We start from the raw sequence: 15,044 nt of genomic DNA, 5'->3' as shown, positions 1-15,044 counted from the left end.
AATCAGAGGCCATTTGAAGTCATGCAAATTTCAACGCATTTTTCCAAATTCAGCTCAAATTTAAGGACAAACATAAGGAACGAGTCTTGGGACTGAAGACAGTAACTTCACACTTGAATGATTGCTCAATTGTATGTTTAGATTCAATGCGGAGCCACTGAGTCACCATTTAATCATTCTCAGGGAAAGTTAAAAGTCATGTTCAATAAGGACAAATCCTTTGATTTTGACAAACAGTCACACGGGGTGCATTAGTTTTAATGTGAGGATGTGGAGAAATTGTGAAATGACTCGTGCAGAGAGACTCATCCACATCCATCACCCGAAATACTCAATCTAAAGGACAAAGGTTAAAGCGCTTGTCATTATTGTATGCTGAGCAGAGAGGGGAAATTCATTTTTCTTTTACATCATCTTTTTCTTTTGTATAAAACTAAAAGATTTAAGACAATATGTGAATGAAACGCAAGGAAAGTACATGTTTTAAGAAAATGGTAATTATTAGAACTACAACAGATGTTGATTGATGAGAACCAGGTTGTAGAAAATCAATTTTAACTCTCAGCCTAAAGTTACAATAAAATGAAACAAATAAAGAGAAACTGTAACAGTAAATCTGCCAATTTCATCTGAAGCTACAAATGAGCCTGCAAGACATTCCTGATTTTATCAATGCCAATTGTCACTTTATTTCAAATATTTTGTCTTCCTGTGTGCTCTTGTGCCTTGTTTTCTTTTCTTTTCTTTCATGACCCCAAAATCCTGGAAAACACCCTGCTTACCTTACCGTTCTCTTTTAACTGACACGAATGGGTTTTTTTCTTCCTACAAAAAGTCCATATTAATTTTTGATGTGTATTCCCGTTGCATGGAGGTCCTAAATTTTATTTAAAGTGGTATTAAAAGGTCTTAAATTTAACGTGTAGCAGTCCTGCAGTATTCTGGCAGCGATAAAGCTGCTGAACCTTTCTTTGGAAGTCTCATGGATTGGATTTTAAACCTTATGAAGATTATAAAATAGGGTATGTCTTTTTATGTTGAAGCAAATCAACATGATCAATAATTTTCTGCAGCAGCACCAGCTTCAATAAATCCAGCTGACTCAACACTGCCTCTCATGACAACACATTACTTGTGATTGGTGCCGCTGACTCCAGGCTTCATGCTGCTCCTACATTACTTCTGACTGACAAAGCTGACTACAGGTTCTTGAACTTTCCTTCCTGCAAATGCCACTGATGTGACAGGAACAAGCTGCAGCGGAATAAGTAAGTGGGGACAGAAATTGGCTTTTAGAATGAACAGCCAAGGCTTCTGCCTCTGCATGTCTATCAGGGGACTAAACAATTTATGGCTACATACGTTAGAGGGCTCGAGTAAGACAACAGTGCATTCGCTTAAAAGTTTTCAAAAGTGTTGCGTCAGGAGACAGGAAGAGAGCTAAATTTCAAATCTGGTTTTGTTCCAGTGAAGAACACAGAGACGATTAGACTGATCCACTATCATCTTTCTCTATTTAGCAATTCAATTAGGCTAATCTTAAATTCTAATTGAAACGATCAGCTGCTTCATAAACACACAGAGAGGTCAAAGGTTATAGACTGAACTGACTAACAAAGACACAGATACTTATACATAAAGTACTGTAATTAAATACCAAAGTAAGGGACAGATTTCAACACAGTGAGCTGTAATATAATTCAAATAATTCAAAAAGTATACCAACAGCGACTCGAGCATCAATCAAAGTGGCCAAGCCTCTAACTCCAGTTTTCATATGGATGACCTTTAGTTTTGAAAGGATATTAGAGAGAGAGAGAGAGAGAGAGAGAGTCAGGGGGAGTGACGCACAGAAAATGCTCCAGGGAAGACTTGAGCATCAGGCCTTTGCAGGCTTTGAGCATGTGGGTTATCTGTTCTCAACCAGGTGAGCAGCGCCTACAACTGTTTCATTCCACTGTCAGTTTGAACATTTAATATGGGAGCCAGCCTTAAGTGGACATGAGAGGAAGTCCAGTACATGCAGTACCTGGCATGTTCATGGCATATATATATTGAGATATAGATATATTTATAAATAGATCTTACAAAGGTCCATTGGGTTTCCGGACCGGCAATCCATGGAATTACCAAAAATAGAGAGGGGATAGCTTAACGTGTGAAACAGGACAAGCCTGCCGTGTAATCCATTTATTTCAACAAAGTAATTGTATTCTGTTTAACGGTAACTGTAACGGAATACAGTTACTCATTTTTTGTATTTTACACACGTAACGCTGATGCGTAAATTCCGTTACTCCCCAACACTGAACATATATGACACTAAATAAAACCCAAGGATGCAAAATCACCAAAGCATAGATTAAAATGTTAACATATAACATATTAAACAAACATCAAATATCTCTTTAGAACTAAAATGCAAACGCAGAAACAAAATCACTGAAACACAGACAGTAATGCTGAACCACTTTTCATTTTGCTTAGCCGAAAAAAAATTATACAAAAGTCAAATAAGTGCAAATGTAATTACAAGTACACTTACTACACCACAGAGTAAATATCTCTGACATCACACATCCTAAACCAGATCTTTAGCCTGAAGTTCTAAAGTTTGTATTCATCAATGCAACAACATGATTGGCTCCTACGTTTCTTGGTTCAGCTGCTGATTGGCTCTCAGACATGGAACGACCTCCATCTTCAGCATTTCAGGATTTTCCCTCAGATTTGGTTACAGGCTTCTTTGACTGTTTTATAAAGTCTGTGATATACGGGTGTTATTCCAAGTTATTATTTTACCCACTGAATATTTTCCTTGCAACACAAACAGTAACTGCACGTGAGGTGACATTTCCACAGTTTTTCAGTATGAGAGATGACAAATTATTTTTAATTTGTAAGTGATTACTTTAAGTTTTTACTTCACAGACACATCAGCCTGAAGCATGCGTTGAGAAACAGAACAGCTGTCCACTGCTGTCAACACAAAGAGCAACATGCTCCTTAACAAAAACCCTCAGAGGCTCCATCTGCGTCCTTTTTTTTAAAAGTCTTGAAACACGTTTAGTGTGGATTTCAGAACATCGTTTAAGAGCAAACAGCAGTGGTGTGGCTTCAGAGTAATAACTGCTCCAATGCTGAAAGAAAAACGAAAACACGAGCTGAATTTTACTCAGATCGACGTCTCTTTTTTAATATTCTCACGGTGTAGGCAGTGATTTATGAAAAGAAGCACACTGAGTCTCTGTGGCTCATTCCTGCAGTGCAGCCTGATGCCAGGCTCACTTTATGTTCCTGTTCAGTTATTAGACTGCAGCTTGTTTTCATCAAAGCGGTTGTGTCTTACTTCTGGTGGTTCTCAGGAGTATGTCATCAGCTGTGTCACTCAGAAATTAATTATAATATGCCTTTGCAGTGGAAAAACAAGACATTGTTTCAGCTGGTATGCTGCAGATTGAGACTTAAGGCTTTTCAAGCCTTACAGTGAGCAGAGGCAGACTAAGGATGCTGAGGTGGATGGAGTTTGTTGAAGATGCGGCTCATATAGGAGGCTGTGTACCTGTTTGTCTGTGCAGGTTTCCACAGAGGCAGAACCAGTCGTTCAGAGCGATGCTCAGACCTTCACCATAGGAGTCATGCCTCAGATCCCAGGATTCCCACAGCTGGCCCCCGACTGCGACCTACAGATCACGGTGAGAGGAAAACACGCAAAAAGACACCATGGTGGAAGCCATGACATGCTGTATGAAAGTCTTAGAAAACAATGGCTTCAACAACAGATGATGTTGTTATTGTCAATTATACAGCTACTATAATGCACATTCTTTTTTTAATTTACTCTGTAGACCCATTTATTGTATTATATTCTGCTTTTTACATGAAAATGTCACATTTAGATTTTCACCTCTTAAGCCATTTTATTTTATTGTTCACTGTTTTGACTGCTGCAACAGTAAAATACATTTTTTCCTTATTTTGCACTAAACTACATGATTATTTGTGAAAACTCAGCAATAGTTTTGACTGTGAATAACCATCAGCTGATCTTTTTTGGTTTCTAGTCTGAAGTTTCTGTCAGCAGCACGTCCTCAGACATCGCCCTGACATCCTTTCTGTATGTTTTCCTGTTAAACAAACCCCCCAAAAATGTTGCTTTTGAGAAGATTAAGAAACTTATGAGAAGATGCTTAGCGACCAGAGAGACTGGTGACCTTTCACCCTGAAATCTGTTTCTCATTCCACTGAGCTGAGTGACCTTGACCATTTATACATAAATAAATGTGCAATCTGCTGTATATTGTTCATTGGATGTAGGTTCAGCTACAGAAAGGTTGACTGGGGAGATAATTCAGCAAAATCCATGTTTAAAACTCGACTGTGTAAAGTTCATTTATAAAGTCTCGTACTCGACACAGCGTTGATTAAAAAAGGAGACATTAGAGTGGCTGCAAGAATTAGCGACTCGGACGGCATATTAGAGCTTTTGAAGGTAATAAGAAAATGTAAGTGGTCTGGGGAGTGCTTGTAGTTTTTGGAGGGAAAAAACCTTCAGATTTTGAGATTAAAGTAATAAATTTGTGAGGGGAAAAATGACAGGAAATTTAAGAGAATAAAACTCATAAATATGTGAGGTTTTTTCTTGTACATTTGTAAGAGAAAACTTCAGAAATTTTAAAGAAAGGACCTCATAAATTTACAAGAGAAAAGATCACAGTGAGGTTGAGAAAATGAGAAAAAAAATGATTTATGATAAATGGAATGAATTCACATATTTCAACTTCTGGAACCAATAAATCATACAAATCATTTCTAAACACCAACAGCGCTCTTTTCAACCACATTATTTCAGCCACAACATCAAATCACCAACTCGCTTTCATTGTGGCGAGTTGGTGTAAGTCCACGATGGAGTCGTCCTCCATCAGGGTGTGAGACGATAGAGACGAGCATGTGGGGAATATCTGTAAAGTGCAAATCCAAAAAAACGTAACATCAATATTTAAGATTGATTTTATTTATGAGGAGAGAAAAACACAAATTTATAAGAAGAAACTTACAAATTAGTCCAAGAATTCCCACTAACAGAGTGCAGTGTCACCAAAACGACTACACACATCCAGGTTGTCCTGTGAGTCACACAACAATTAGTTACAATTACAATTTGTTTTTTAAGTATTCCTCTGAATAATTTGGGTTTTTTTTTTAATTGTGAAGTGGCTTTGGTGACATTATCCTGTATTAGTGGGTTTGTTTTGACACATTTTTGAGTTTCACTGTGAAAAGGGAGCAGCCAAAAGTTTTTTTCTTGCATCTTACAACTTTTTTAGTTTTTTTCCTGGTGAAATGCTTTCGATCCTAAAGAGACTCCTTATGTTTGTGGTTGTTTTCTGGTGATTTCTGCCTAGAAATAGAGGATATAGAAGCTTACCTCGTTTCTCACCTTAATGTGTGTGTGTGTGTGTGTGTGTGTGTGTGTGTGTGTGTGTGTAGGCTCTGGAGGCTCAGGTGACAGAGATAACGCCTTCAGCGCTGTCCTTCGTCGACTCTGAGACTCCCAGCGAGAAGCTCGTCTACAGTATCACCAAACCTCTACCATCGGGACAAGGTCAGCCACACACGCACACACTCGTGCAGCTTTTCCCTCATAATGTGGAAAAGATTAACAGGATTAAAATCTAACTCCTGTCAGGGGGTAGGAGCCTTATAACTAGATACAGTGGGTAAGTTTCTGAGTTCATGTTTGATTTTCAGCTCAGAGCTGGAGAGGGAGAAGTTAAAGTGTCAAGAAGTTATACTGTTTCTCATTAATTATCACTTAAATAGTCACAAGTCGGGTGCTGTTAATCCACAATTTGGTGGGATGGAGCGGTGCAATGAGGCAAAGGTTTCTTCCTGTTTTTTTGGGGGGGTTGTTATAAAACTGGAAAACTCTTTGCATCCAGAACATCTGTGGAAAAATGCAAATAGAGATGAACTGCTCTGTGCCATATTCGACTGGAGATAGACACCTTACAGCCAAATTTTGGTCAGACACATAATCCACATGGTAGTGCTGTCATATCAAAATTAGACATGATTAGACCAAATTATGTGTCACAGAAAATGAGCCAATTTACAGAGGCTGCAAAAACATAACCAAACACACGTGAAATGCACAGAGAGACACAGAGTAAAAGGTTCCTTAGCAAAGCATACTGGGAAGCCTGGACTGTGTATGCACACAGAAGGCTGATTAGTGATAACCACAGCTGGGGAATGAGACACAGGCACAAACAATCAGGACACAAATGAAAACCCAAATCAACACAAGAGGAAACTAGCTGTCCGAATAAAACAGGAAGAGAGCTACGACCCCAACTGAAACAAAAAAGACACGGAAATATAAACGAACTAACTGAGGGGGAGAATGCAGAAATTGAAGAATTCACAACTACCCCAACACATGAAGCAGAACTTCATAATCCAGGCCCACTAAAGCTCAGAATACTAGAATAACAATGAATCAAAACACGAGCCTGCAAAACAGAAATGTGATGACCAAAACCACAAAAAATGAAATTTAGTATTGATGAGAATAAACCAAAAATGTAAAGCAGCTGTGAGAATGGACAGAAAACTACAGCAAATCATGAGAGGAAGCACCAAGGCTCAGAGTTTTTACCTGAGATCTGCAAATAGGTACAGAGACCAGGAGTTTTATACTTGTCTGGAAGTCTTACATTATCTAAAATGAGGGCTAAGTACAGTCACATCTTTTGGTATTAGAGGATAACAGAGCACTGCAGACAATCTTGTCTTGTTCTTTCTGAGTAAGCCATTACTTCTTGTTAATTTCTTGTTTGCAGAGGCATCAAATATTTGCTGAGGAGTTGAAATGTTGTCACATTTTATTATTGGTGCATAATGCATGAGGTTGTTACAGAGTTATTTGTACCTTGATAGAAGAAAACGTTACTTTCCTGCAGGTTGAGACCTCGTAGTGCTCAGTGGAAGTTACTCTGGGGAGACTATCAGGACATCACATCCTTGTTTGTTTATCACACGGTTAATTTGTCGTTTGATCAAAGAAGTAGGTTAAAATATACAACTGATCATGTTTTTTTAAGACTTATCACCCAAAATATTCCTTTAAAATGTTGACCTTTATTTCATGTTGTGTTTAATAACAAGGAACGGGGGAAAATAGGAACAAAGTACATGCACATCATGTTACGACACGCTTCTCTTGTAATGTGTCCAAATTAGTCTCCAAGAAAGTCATTTTCCCTAGAGTGGTTTTAGCTTTGGATAGTGGCATCCTTCCAATCCCATTTTCTGCCAATTATCCGGATCAGTTTGCAGGGATAGCAGTCAAAGCAGAGATGCCCGCACCTCCCTCTCACCAGGCACCTCCTCTAGCTGCTCGGGGGGATATCCAGCCAGCTGAGAGATGCAATCTCTCCGTTGCCTGAAGCACCTCATCCAAGAGGCTGGACCACCTGAACCACCTCAGCTGGCTGTTTTCGATGTGGAGCAGCAGCTCTGATCTCTACCAGCAGTCTTGGTTTTGTTCCCAGCTCGCAACAGTAGGCGAGCGTTGCAGTGTACATGGACCAGTACATCAACACAGACTCGCACTGCAGCCATATCATTTATATCACACCTGGATCTGTGGTCATATGACCTGATGTGGTTTAAGTGGCCTCATTTCAGTTTCACCAAGTGAACCAACTGTGTAAAGGCTTATTGAATGTGTTACCCACCAACCTCAGTGTTTAACTCACTATTTTAAAGGCTAATCCAGATATAATTTAGTGTGTTACAGCACAAGTGTTGTATACTTTAGAATCAACAGCAGTGTATTAGATCATAATTTATGTGTAAAGAGCCTTATGAGGCCATTCTAATAAAGAGCATATAAAGTGCACCTTGTTACATTTTATTAGTGTATAATAAAATAAAGTGAGACTACAAAGTTTAGGAAGGGGGATCATGTTCTGCAGAGCACTTAGCTGTAATGACTGGCTCAAGAGTTTGGCTTTTCCCAGCTTGGAGTCGCAGAAACTACCAACCTTCTGCTTCCAAGTCTGCTTCAGTAGCGTCGCCGCCCTCCAAAATAATTTCATTATCGTCTTTCCGTGTATAAGGATGAGCATTGCTTTCATTTTTGCAGAATTTAATGTGCCGTTCAGACATTCATTTCATCGCTGGACCATCTGTCAGAGTGCTGCATCATTTTCAGCTCTCTGTCTAATGAAAGAGAAAAGCGATTTACAATGGGTCATATTCATCAGCTAATGGACTGATAAATTTGTGTGTAGACTTTTTGAACGGCGCCAAACAGAAGGAGGAGGAAAACTTCTGTTTTTGTGGGAATGTTTTTCAGGATTTTTAGTTTGTTTTTTTTTAAAACCCTGAAAGTTTTAGTTCTTTTTAGTTAAATGACAATATATTGGTCAAAATAAGTTTGAAGTTTCCGGTTTTCTGTAAGAATAAAGTTGGAAGTTAAAGGATTTCACCAAACATTTTCAGAGGGAAGAGCTGTTTGGGAGAAATTAGCATCCTTATTGTTTTAATTAAAGCATGGCATGCAGCTTTCCTTTACTACAAGGTAGCTAACAGCCTTCTAACAAAGTCTTGTTTAAATGTTGCCTCAGACTCCAATGTGCAAAAACCTCCTGGGTACCTCGTATCTGAGGTATTTGGGGCATGTCCGGCTGGGAGGAGACCCCGGGGCGGGAACACAGGCTTGGGAACATCTCAGTGTCCTCTGAGAGGCGCTGGCAGAGATGAACTGGCGAGAGGGACGTCACAGCATCTTTGCTCAGCCCCTGTGACCTCACATCCTGCATTTCTTTATTTCCGATATTAACGTTTTGTTTTTCTGCTTGGCCTTTAACATCTTACTTCCAGCCTTATTCTCAGCATCTTTAGTGACCCGGTCAGCTCTCTGTTCTGTTTCACTTGCTACACGCTCAAACAAAATCTCATCATGTGCTGATTTTTTGTTTCCAGGGACCATCGAGCATCGGGACAGGCCATACACACACGTGCAACATTTCACTCAGGCTGATGTGAATAACGGCAAGATCATCTACAGACCACCACAGGCTCCATCACACCTCCAGGAGCTCTACCAGTACTCCTTCACCGGTAAGATGTTACTCACACTTCACCTCCAGCTCCTTTATGCACCAGATCAGTCAGATGTACTTAGTTCAGAGACCTGTCACTGAATTACACTGTTTTACCTCTTTGATTGTTGTCCTTGTTTTTGTTTAAACCAGCGGTCCCCAAACTAAAACAAAGGGTTTGAATAGTCTTATCCACTGACAGACACCATTTGCACCACGGTTCAATAATCATTTGCCATTAGCAGCATCCACACGTCGTATCAGGCCGACTGCAGAGCCTGAGGGTCACACAGGTGCTATCAGTAAACAGTCAGTGTCAAGTCTGAGTGTTTTTGACTTGTTTTAAAAAACAACTCTGTCCTTTTCACCTGGATGCTTCTGATAAAAGGGTCACTCTGGGCTAAAATCATGCCTTTAAAACCCCTCATGACAGTCCACTTTCTGGTCATTAATTTGAGATTTTAATCTCTAATTATATTACACCTTTTTACACCAAATTGTGACTTTACCCCACTCAGAGTGGACCTCGTCTACACTAGCTAACTGTTAGATGTAAAAACAGATATCCTAACAGCTTTTAAAGCCTTACATGGCTTTAATAGTTTGTCTAATTACATCTGAGCTTCTGAAAATGGGAGACTGTGTGTAAAAATTGTTAAACTCCTCAAACTTCAATCACATATTGATTGCTTGTCCCAACAAATGGTCCTAACTGAACGTTTATATTACAGTATTACATGTTAATCATTATTAAAGTTTGAGTCTTTAGTGTTTTTGTCTTTTATTGCCACTCATGATCACCTTTTTTCTTGCAAAGCTTTTAACAATAAAATTAGCCTTGCATGGTTAGTAATTGAAGAGGTGGATGGGTTGGACAAGGAAGAGCAGAGTTTTAGCATTTCGAAAACTATCAGAGGACGCTAAGACGTTTCCAGAAGCACAGACCTCCGTTTAAAAAGATCTTCCATAATCCGAGATCAAAGCATACTTTTATTTTCTTAATCTGGGTTTATGGAGCTCCAGTGGAAGCTTTGCATCAGTAAATCATCCTCATTGCCTCTGAGTTTATACAGTATGGGCTTTTCTCTTTAGTGAAACACCGTCACCTCTGCATGAATCCTCTGTTTTTTACTTTTATCGCTTCCTGGCTGTAACTCCTTTCTGTTTTTAACCCCAACAGGCCTGCCGGAGTCGCTGAGCGTTTATTTCACAGGTAAATACTTCATCTCGCTGAATTTAAAAAGTAAGAGGAGAAAGAAGACAAAAGAGAGGCAGTTTGTCTCCTCCTCACCCAGTCCTCTCCTTTCTCATCTTTTTCATTGTAAATCTCTCAATCCTCACCTCCTCCTCCTCCACACTCCATTTTCTCCTCCCGTCTTCTCCCCTCTGCTATCAATTCCTTCTTTTTTATCTTCCCTTCTTCACCTCCTTCAACTTTTCTCCACCTATCCTTCTTCTCTCTCCCCCTGTGTCTCCTTTTATTAGTTTCTCTCTCATTTCCACTTTTATTTCAGTTCCTTTCTTAATTATATCGCTTTCCCTTTTCAGTCCTAAAGTTCTCCTTTTCCCTCTTTTCCACCGTACATTTTAGATTCTTCTCTCTGAATTTCACCTCTCTGTTTTGCTCCTCTCCTACTCCTGTTTCCTGTTTCCCCTCTCCTGGTTTTTGTCTTCCCCATAAATGTTCCTCCCCTTGGATTTTTCCTCACCTCTTATGTTTTTCCTGTTCTATTCATCTTTCTCTCAGCTTTTAAGTTCATCACCTCTCTAATCTCTCCTCTTTTCACACCCAGTGCTTCTCTCCATCCTCTTCTCCTCTTTCGCTCCTTTGCCATTAGTACACTGATCCACTTCAACTGAAGTCATCAGATCCTTTATGATTCTCTGTTTTCGAACTTTGACCTTGAACCTTAAGATAAAAACAAGGCTTACTGAACATTTGGAAGCGTGCCATCACTCTCTAACTCCACCCCAACAGCAGTCTGTGTTTACAGGTGTCACCAAAGTGTTTTTCACTTTAGTGTCGGTCCTCGGGAGCACACAGTGCTTTCAGCCTCTGCTCCAGTTCAGTCTTAAGTGACTTCTATAGGTCCCTAAAAGAGGAAAAATGACCTTTACCCAAAGCTCAGCTGCAGTTATCAGGACACTGTTGCTGATCTGCAGCGCAGAAGATAAATTACATTTACCTGAACAGCTGCTGTACGCGCTCAGATATTGTTTTTATATTTAATTTTGAGCATTTAAATTTTTTTATCAGGTTCATACCTCTTGTCTTCTTCATTATGTAATCAGCAGACTAGCCAGTTAACTGATTAGTTACAAGCACACCTTTCATTAGTAATCAGCTTTTGTTAATTACATGCATTTGCTGCTTTCCTCTTTAAATATTTTTTAATACAAAAACACGGTGGCAGTTTTCTGGCTTTAATCCGTTCCAAATTATTCATCAGCTCTCAAACTGAGACATTAAGTCGAACTTTCACTCACTGCGCTGTTTCTGTTCTGGTGTTTAACTTTAATGACAGGAGACCTGGAGGCTGAGAAAGAAAGCAGCAATACCTAGAACAAGTGCAAAAACAGGCACCGGTCATACATGTGAACGGTAGCGAGCCAAACAGATCTGCAAGGAGTAAACAAAGGAAAATTCCTGGGAAAAATCCAGGAAAGGTCGTACACGAGAAGCTCAAGTGTGACCTCAGAGGAATATAACTAAAAACAGGAGTGCTGGAAGACTTGGCTAAACAAGAAGGAAAGATGATGCATCAGCGAGCACAGAGATGCTGCAAATATATAGAATAAATAAATAAGAGTCATAAAGGAAGTAAAGACAACAGTGTGATCAGACTAAGACTTCCAAAATAAAACAGGAAATTGTTTAACAGACACACAACACTGAAGTCCACTTGTGAGTTTAGACTAATTTACAGTGAATTACAGCACAGCTAACAGCTAAGCAACTAAACAGCCCTCCAAAAAGCAATAACACCAGTTTTATTGTATTGAATCTGACAGACAAATGATTGTAATAAGTCTGTATTGCAGTTTAACTCAGTTCAAACAAAGGTCACTCTACTTACACTGTAAGTGCAAACAAACTCTTACTATGATAAACTATAAATATTGCAGCTCTCAGTCAGCTGAGCTGTGTGAATAAGTTTTCATCAAGTGTCACGATTTTATGGTGTTTCAGAGAAATCACCCTCTCAGTTATTCCAATTACTCTAAGTGATCAAAGTTTATTCATCATTAAAATTAATAACTGTACATAAAACACTTCATAAACAGTCATTATTGGATTAATCTGAATCAGATTGATGACTTCATTCATGTTTATCAGTTTAACCGTGTACTTTGTGTCTGTGCTCATTTATTTTTTCTTCATTCATTGATGCAACCATGAACTATAATAATAAATGATTTAAAATGATAATGTTGGTTCAGCTTTTAAATGCAGACAACAAAAACAGCTCCTTATAGCACAGAGTGTGCCTCGTATCAGGGTAAGCACTGATGGTTAGTGCTCACCCTGTTCAACCACGATCCATCATTACTGCAGCAAAGACAAAAGCGCCACTTCATTCTAAGAATTTCTACCTGTGGTTAAAAGTTACAGCAAATAAATGTTGTTTTAAAGGTTTTGTAGTTTTATTTGTATCTTCATTGAAATGCCTCCGTAGCCCTGTACAAACCTGTGCTTCTAAATGAATTGGTTCTTACTGTGGGTAGAGAAAATTGTCCCCTTGTATCTTGATAATAATGTATGCTTCAGCATAATTCAGCACTATTGTGGGACTGTCGTTTCAATTGCGGCCCTTCACTTACTTTCACGACAGCACTCATCTAAAGCCTAAACGTTTCAGTCTGAAGGAAGAAAATTTGAGTTTAAAATGATCAGAAATGTGTGGAAGAGAGAAAATTTCTCTGTTGCCACTCAAGTTTTACCCTTGCTGACACAAACCCGAAGGGTATTTGTGTCTCCAGCTGGAATCAAACCAGCAACCTTTTACTTGCCAATTAAATGTGTTAAGAGCTACACCATCAGAGTCACACAGTGGTGAAAACTCTCGGGAATTTTGTCTTTTTAATTCAGATTATTGAAGAATTTGTTATAAGGTAAAACAAAAGAGCAGCAAAATAATAAAATCATAATATATTTTTATATAAAGCTGTTTTTCCCCCCTCTCATTTATGTCCAGGTGACAAAATTGACAGTTGTCTTGTTGCTGTTTCAATTTTAAATCATGTGTTAATGCAAAGCGACAAGTGGCCCCATTAAGTAGAGTTTACACTCTAACACCTTTTTTGGCTTGATTCTGTTTTTTTAAAATTAATTAATAACTTCAGCCTCTATGATGTGCTTTATTTTTATAATCTTGACTTTTAGGTTGTTAAATTTCCTTAAAAAGATTTCTTTGTGAAGTAAAAGAAGCTGGGAAGCTCATTAGCGGTGATGTGTTAGAGGTGTGTGTTTGTTTTTGGACTAATTTGTGTCTGTGTGTTTCCTCTGTGTCATGTATGATCTGTGTGGTTGCTTTAATGATATTCTTCTTCTCCTCCTTCTTGCATGCGTGTGCTTCAGTGTCAGATGGCGAGCACAACACGCCTGAGCTGGACTTTGCCGTCCTGCTGCTGACAAACCACCAGCAGCCGCCGGTGTTTCAGGTTCTGGACCCTCTGCTGGAGGTCAGCCTCAGAGGACAAGCTGCCATCGGTAAGATTATATAAACGCAAAAACAGGCTCATACAAAAACTATTTAAGAAGAGAACTTGTTGAGGGCCGGCTGTTCATGCTTCTAACTCTTCTCCATTTCTGTGGCGCATGCAGGCGGTCAGCAGCTGGCCGTGAGCGACGTTGACACGGCTCCAGATGAGCTGGAGTTCGAGGTGGTAGAAGCTCCCGTCCATGGAGAGCTGATAAAGACTGACGGCAACACAAAGATTCGCATGACTAATGGTAAAGTACAACACACTGACACTGCTGGGACCAGAGGAACAGGATGGACATTTATTTGTCTTATTTTAGTTTTAGTTTAAATTATCACATCATTTGATGTTCAGCTAATAGATTTTAACACTGCATAGTCACATGAGGCTGGCTCGTAGGGCTCGTGTCATTTTTACTTTAGTCTCAGCTTGAGTTGAACTGCACACCAGCTTTAAAGTTAATGTGAAACAGAAGCTTGGCCGCCCGCTTAAGAAGAAAGAATATTTTTATGGCCTCAAAAATTTAGTTATTGTCAGTTTTTTTTGTCCTCACGTCTTCTTTTTCCCTGCTTGTATAACCGCGTCTCTGGTGGAAAGGTAACAGAAAAGCAGGCGGACTAAAATCAACACATGAAACTACAGTTGTAACATCCACATTTCCTCCGTCTTTTCAGGTGACACCTTCACTTTCAGCGACGTCACCCGCAATGTCCTGCTCTACCACCACTCCGGGCTCTCCACCCAAGATGATGCCATCACCTTCTCAGTTAGCGACGGTATCTCCATGGCTGCCACAGTAGTGCAGGTGGTGGTTCTAGGCGCTGGAGGCAGCGGGCCACAGCAGGACCCCATCGCCACGCTCTCGCTGGAAGTGGGCGAGAAAAGCAGCACTGTCATCAGACGCTCACACCTGGCTTACACGGTGAGTTAGGAGAGCTGCGTGCCAGTGAGAGTGTTTAGTGTTTGAATTACGCTGAGCTTTGGTTTATGTATTACGCAAGTGTCATGGGGTCTTGTGTGGAAAAGAGAGGTTGTGCAGGCAGGTTCAGAAAGATATAATATTAAAAAGAAAGACATGGTGTACAGAAGAAGAAGAAGAAAAAGGAGAAGAATACATATGGTGATGCAGGAAAGTGGAAAAGAAGCGAAACACAAAGCATGACTAAAAAAGGATTTTAAAAAATCCAAGCAGCAGGGAACACACCAAACATGCATGAAAATCCA

At 39.6% G+C, this 15,044-nt stretch overlaps 1 protein-coding gene across 4 annotated transcripts in view; it reads left to right on the top strand.

Annotated features, from left to right (window-relative positions):
* The window catches only part of fras1 (Fraser extracellular matrix complex subunit 1), a 297,426-nt gene that overhangs the window by 224,407 nt on the left and 57,975 nt on the right, over nt 1-15,044 (top strand). For all 4 annotated transcript variants that reach the window (XM_026186631.1, XM_026186630.1, XM_026186633.1 and 1 more), the window contains 7 exons: nt 3,579-3,695; nt 5,494-5,608; nt 8,998-9,135; nt 10,297-10,329; nt 13,696-13,827; nt 13,942-14,070; nt 14,495-14,742. In XM_026186631.1, the coding sequence (XP_026042416.1) occupies nt 3,579-3,695; nt 5,494-5,608; nt 8,998-9,135; nt 10,297-10,329; nt 13,696-13,827; nt 13,942-14,070; nt 14,495-14,742 (912 nt within the window). The remainder of the gene's footprint in view (nt 1-3,578; nt 3,696-5,493; nt 5,609-8,997; nt 9,136-10,296; nt 10,330-13,695; nt 13,828-13,941; nt 14,071-14,494; nt 14,743-15,044) is intronic.

The sequence above is a fragment of the Astatotilapia calliptera genome, chromosome 12 (genome assembly GCF_900246225.1).
Source record: "Astatotilapia calliptera chromosome 12, fAstCal1.2, whole genome shotgun sequence".
NCBI classification, from domain to species: Eukaryota; Metazoa; Chordata; class Actinopteri; order Cichliformes; family Cichlidae; genus Astatotilapia; species Astatotilapia calliptera.
This window is presented reverse-complemented; position numbering and strand designations above follow the sequence as displayed.